The sequence below is a fragment of the Corvus brachyrhynchos genome, unplaced genomic scaffold, assembly GCF_000691975.1.
Source record: "Corvus brachyrhynchos isolate BGI_N302 unplaced genomic scaffold, ASM69197v1 scaffold671, whole genome shotgun sequence".
Lineage (NCBI taxonomy): Eukaryota > Metazoa > Chordata > Aves > Passeriformes > Corvidae > Corvus > Corvus brachyrhynchos.
The window spans coordinates 342456-347654 of NW_008236441.1; the positions used below are offsets into that span (position 1 = coordinate 342456).

Here is a 5199-nt window from a genome sequence, read left to right on the forward strand (position 1 = left end):
ATTCCTTGCCACTAACACTCAGCTATTACCAGAGGGAGTGAACCTGACTTTAAGCCATAGTAACTGCAAGCTGTCAGCATCTATGGATTTTTAAATATAGTATTATCTATGTTACAAAAAAAAAATTCAAGTGCAAGAAAGAGCTGTCCCTGATTTAACTATAATTAATTATTGTCTCATGAACTACCCCATTTACTCACAACTGCCATAAAGTAGGTTTGGGGCTTTTTTTTTTTCCCACCAGCTGGTAAAAACCTACAGCAACCTTCCTAAAACAGGTACAATCACTGGTTTATTATTCACAACTTCATACTCAACTTCTAGTGACTCCATCCCTACAAAAATCTCTCTCTGCATTGCTTTTTCAAGCTTTTTAAAGGGTGCTGCCTCTGACCTGTGCCATTAAATTCCACCAAAATGCTGTTGTTACTTTCAGGATGGTCTTTCCTGTGACAGGCAGTTACAGTTTTGCTCAAAAACTACATTCCTATCAAGGCCTCCTCCTCCAAGTTTAGTTACACTTATGTGGCAATTTTTTATCATGTTTTAATTGATGATGGACTGATTTTCAGCAGAGTAAGGAGGACACTTGCTTTGATTTTCATTATTCAATAAAAGTAAGTGTCCTATAGGCAACAAGCTGCTGGAGATGAGATGTAGGTCAATACACTACACTAGTAATCCCAAGCAAAGTCACAAGCCATTTGAAGAACTCTTGTGGGAATTTATATGCAATTTAGTGCTGTTTACTGGCAACATACCCCAACCCAGTAAATCCCAAAATATTTCAATATATTCCTTCACCTTTAACGAGTAACTTATCCCGGACAGACACTCTCCGAGTGGAGTCAGACGCTGGGTTGGATGCACGGGGGCCTCTGACACCATCATCCCGCTTCAGCTTGCTTGCCAGAGTTAGCATTACTGCTGCTTCCCACCTGGAACACAACGCGACAGCACGGACAGTCACCAAAAGCCCCCGGCGAGGGGGGAGGAGCAAAACAAGTCACGGTTTGTTTGTTGAACAAGGAGTGAAGTACCATCATCAACACAGAACTGCTGCACACGGGTAACAGGGCTGTGACTGAAGGTGAGGATGGCCCACGGCACCTGAGGAATGAGCTTGTTTGAGCAGTGAATACTGAGGGAGTTTCAGTGCATTATGCCAAGAGGAAATTCAGTTTTCTGGAGAAAGGTCAGGCTGACAACATTCACAGCCGCCTCTTGGCTGGCCAAAAGAAAAAAAATAAATAAAAAGGAGAAAGGAGAGGGATTACTGGAACAACTCTCAAACACTAGGAAGTGAGCTTTGGGACAGCTCCAATGGCACAGGAGAGGGACTGAAGCTGCGAACAGTGCAATTATCTACACAGCTGCACAGCGAGAACTCCTCACAGGGCAAAAACCCTACACACAGAGGCTGAAATGGAAAGACACTTTTGCTGTGCCAGCCATCCACTCTAGAAGATAACTGCACAGATAAATTAATTACAGTAAAAGGTGGTCAGAATGCCAAAGTCATGAAGCCAAAACATCCAGTCTGCCATAGCTTAATACGTTTTGACACTACTCCCAGTTGAAGGCAACTCCTCCTTCTCTAACATTGCCTAAAACCAACACAATGCTGACAAAATCCAAACCCTTCAGGCCCCCAGCCACTAAAATGGTAGGAGAAATGATTATTCTTTTAGTCATATGAATTAATTCAACCAAATAAAGGGGGGGAAAAATGCAAAAAGCCAGGGTATAATCTTTACTTGGATGTTGAGAAGAACTTAACAGAAAAGTGAGCAACAAAGAAAGGAAAACATTTATTTCACAAGAGTCCCTAACAGTAGGAAACTCTGGTGAGATTTACAACAAGGTCAAGCTCCCTGAAGCTGGCAAGTAATGCGTGTGTCAGCTTCAAGATGTATGTTTAAACACAAAAGTAAAGTTCAGGGTAAATGTAAAATCCAGCTCGCTCAACTGAAACAAACCGTAGGTTTTATCCCAGAGAAAAAAAGAATAAGCAGAACAAAACAGTCCGTTTTTCCCAGGGGAAGGAAAAAACGACAGCTGCTTTAAAAAAAAAAAAAAAAAAAAAAAAGTAAGGGGGGAGTAGGGGGTCTGAAAAGTAATGAACGCGGCCATAAATGCAAAAAAAAAAAAAAAAGAGAGAGAAAAAAACCCCCTGTAAACCGCACACCAGCTCTCCCGTCAAGAAAAGCCCCACCTTTTAGGTGCTCATTCTAAATAAATTCAACTTCGGTGGGCACTAAACGCCTAGACACCTTTACAGCTTATCCTAAAAAACCAGGAAACCCAAGACAAGCGTGACCAGCCTGGAAAAGAAATTATAGGCTTCGGCTATATCCCAAACTCTAATGGAACACAGCAAGAAAGCACTCACAAATCGCAGGTAAAGCTTTATCACAGAGACAGAGAAGCAAGGGAGAGGTGCTGCGCTTATTTCTACGGAAGGGAGCAAGAGTCCCGGAATTCTCCCGCTCCTCCGGGAGGGGAGATAGCGGGGGCCAGAGAAGCCCCTCTGCAAGGCAAGGGGATCGCGGGGAAGTGGGGCCGGGGACCCCACCGGGAGCCGAGGCCTGGCGGGTCGGCAGATGTGGAGACACCGGGAGCGGCCAGGCGCGAGCCGGGGACTGAGGGAAGGGAGCCAGTCCGGACGTACCTGAGCGGGGCGTCAGGGCCCGGCTGCCGCGGCCAACACCATCCCCGGCGCCGGCCCGGGAGGAGCGGCGGTGGCGGCTCCTCCTTCCTTCTCCTTCCTCCTCTTCCTCCTCCCTCAGCGGGGATCTCGCGAGAGTCCAGGCGGGGCCGGGAAGTGTCCCCGCTGAGCTCTCGCGAGAGTTTGGCGCGGTGGCGGGGAGGGCGTTTGCCGCCGGGAGGGCGGCGCCATGTTGGGGCTGGCCCTGAGGGGCCCCCCTCAGGCAACGCCGCCATATTGGGGCGCTCCGTCAGCAGCAGCGGGGTCTTGCAGAGCCTGAGGGAAATTGATGTCGTTTGAGTCATCTGTCCCCAGGCCTAATTTTCGCACCTTTTGTAAACGGAATCGCAGAATCATTAAGGTTAGGAAAGACCTCTGAGATCACCGAGTCCAACCTTTGCCGGATTTCCAACGTGTCAACCAGACTACGGCACCGAGTGCCGCATCCAGCCGTTCCTTAAACACCTTCGGGGATGGTGAGCCCACTGCATTCCTGGCCAGCCATTCCCAATAAATCCCATTCTTTTACTGTCTCCTGACACTGCTATGGAAATGGGGGTGATTCAGCTGCAATATAAATTACGCTGAGTCTATGGCAAATAGCAACACACCAAGAGGGAGGCAAAAAAACAATTGCCAAGGTGATTTCAGGAGCAGAGCTTAACCAGGCTGCAGCGTTTGCCTTAGTGCCTGCTTAAATTAACCAACTATTTCGTACATTGCAGCAGCAGATGATTGGAGGACTAGTGAATCAGACAGAATAGTCAATATTAATAATCAATATGTCACTAATATCAATATGCAATAGTCAATCAGATGAAATAATTAGTCATATGGAAGCACAAGTCCATCAGATGGAATCTCTGTAAAAAATGATTGTAAGTGTGCGTTTAGTAGTGGAGGGTGAATACTGAGGTGTCATAACTAGACTGACCAAAAACTTCAGAAATTTTCACAATTATGTAGTATCAGCCCTCCCATCCGTAAAATAGGTGCATAAACTTAAGTTCTTCCATTTGGTAGCTTCCACTAAATAAGGGAACCGAAACTTAGCCATTAGAGCAGCATTCAGGTTAGAAGGTGTGATAAGGCAAAGCTGGAGACCTGACACAAGGGAAGTTTGGCAGACAGCTACTGAAATACTCACTGCATCCTAAGCATTCACTGCAGTGATCCCACTACCCCTCCCCCAAAAAGAAACAGGAATTTAGCTTACTGGAATCTAGTTAAACCAGCACGGAACTGCTGCTTAAGAGCCTTTTTGTCCCTCCTCAGGCTTCTCTCTCCAGATCCATGTATTGCTTGGATAACACAGCACAGCAGGTTTGGACAGAAATGTTCTGAAAACAAGCTCCCCCCACAGATGTTGGCTGTACACAGGTTCCAGAGGGGGATTTCTTGCAAGCCTTCGAAAGCGATGGGTGAAACTGGGAGCAGGGCCAGGAGGTGGGGTCCCAGAGCAGGCAGTGATGGCATCTGCCCGTTCCTGGGAGCCCAAAGTCACAGAGGCAAAGCGTTCCTGCAGCCTGGTTTTTTGAGAGATGAGCTGCGCCTCCTAACCAAACCCCGGCATCCATCGGGAATTCCAAACACGCCTCCGCGGGTTTCCCTGCCCTTGGGCGATACTCGCCCAAGGGCGTTTCCCTCTGGACGGGTTTTCATTGCCTCGGCTGCTGCCCCTGACATTAGATGGCAGCACATGGGTAGCACCTGGGGCATAGCCAAGCGACAGAATCTATTAAAGCCCTCCAAAAAACCCAGCATCCAGGCTTTTTCTCCTCTCCCCAGATTAAACGCAATGAGGTTCCTTTCGGGCAATGTCCTTGGCAAGGATGTGCAGGCGATACCTGTGCTGTGGTACTGCAGAAAGGCATAGTAAAAACATGTGATGGCAGCTTACCTGCTTACGGTAGCTACTTTAGTTTTCACACTAAATAGCACGTAAGAAAATAGTTTACACAGGCAAGTATGCATAATATAGTCTTTAATAAATAGCAGGTAAAAAAATAGATTTCCTTAAAAACATTTTGAGAACCAGAAAAGCAAAGGCATCCTATAAATACGCATTTTCACGTTTTTTCAGGAAGGGCATTACTTTGCCTTCTCCCGAGCCAATAATTTAAAAGACTAAGAAAAATAATAAAAAAAAAAGTTTCCGGAGTTCGCGTAAGTGAGGAAAAGGGTTCAATAGGAGGTACAGCGCGGGCGTTTCTCCCGGCCCTCCCGTGGGGGCGGTGCCGTGGGCTGGCATTCAGGGCACTTCAGCACTTGTCCTGGAGGGCCGCGCACCGCAGGTTGTCCAGCACTTGTAGGGCGTGCAGGATGGTGGTGGCCCTCAGGCAGGCCGTGCTCTCGGTGCTCTCGGTGCTGTCCTGCGGCGGGGAGAAAGGGCGGGTCAGCACTGAAGTGGGGCTGCTGCGGGCTCCGCAGCCGTGCGCTCGCTGACACGCCGGGAGCCGTCACCCCCCCGGCCCGGCTTACCCCCCGCCTGG

The 5199-nt window shown here is 48.0% G+C and overlaps 2 protein-coding genes across 3 annotated transcripts in view; both read right to left on the bottom strand.

Moving 5' to 3' along the window:
• UBE2F (ubiquitin conjugating enzyme E2 F (putative)) overlaps positions 1 to 2803 on the bottom strand; it is a 56637-nt gene extending 53834 nt beyond the window's left edge. For both annotated transcript variants that reach the window (XM_017747126.1, XM_008643571.2), the window contains exons 1-2: positions 2672 to 2803; positions 805 to 938 (exon numbers count right to left, since the gene is read on the bottom strand). In XM_017747126.1, coding sequence (XP_017602615.1) covers positions 805 to 922 — 118 coding nt within the window. In that variant the 5' untranslated portion in view covers positions 923 to 938; positions 2672 to 2803. The remainder of the gene's footprint in view (positions 1 to 804; positions 939 to 2671) is intronic.
• Positions 922 to 5199, bottom strand: part of LOC103624338 (interferon lambda-3) — a 5569-nt gene continuing 1291 nt past the window's right edge. The window contains exons 4-7 of the mRNA XM_017747092.1: positions 4997 to 5079; positions 2672 to 2983; positions 2393 to 2454; positions 922 to 938 (exon numbers count right to left, since the gene is read on the bottom strand). Of these exons, the coding sequence (XP_017602581.1) occupies positions 922 to 938; positions 2393 to 2454; positions 2672 to 2983; positions 4997 to 5079 (474 nt within the window). The remainder of the gene's footprint in view (positions 939 to 2392; positions 2455 to 2671; positions 2984 to 4996; positions 5080 to 5199) is intronic.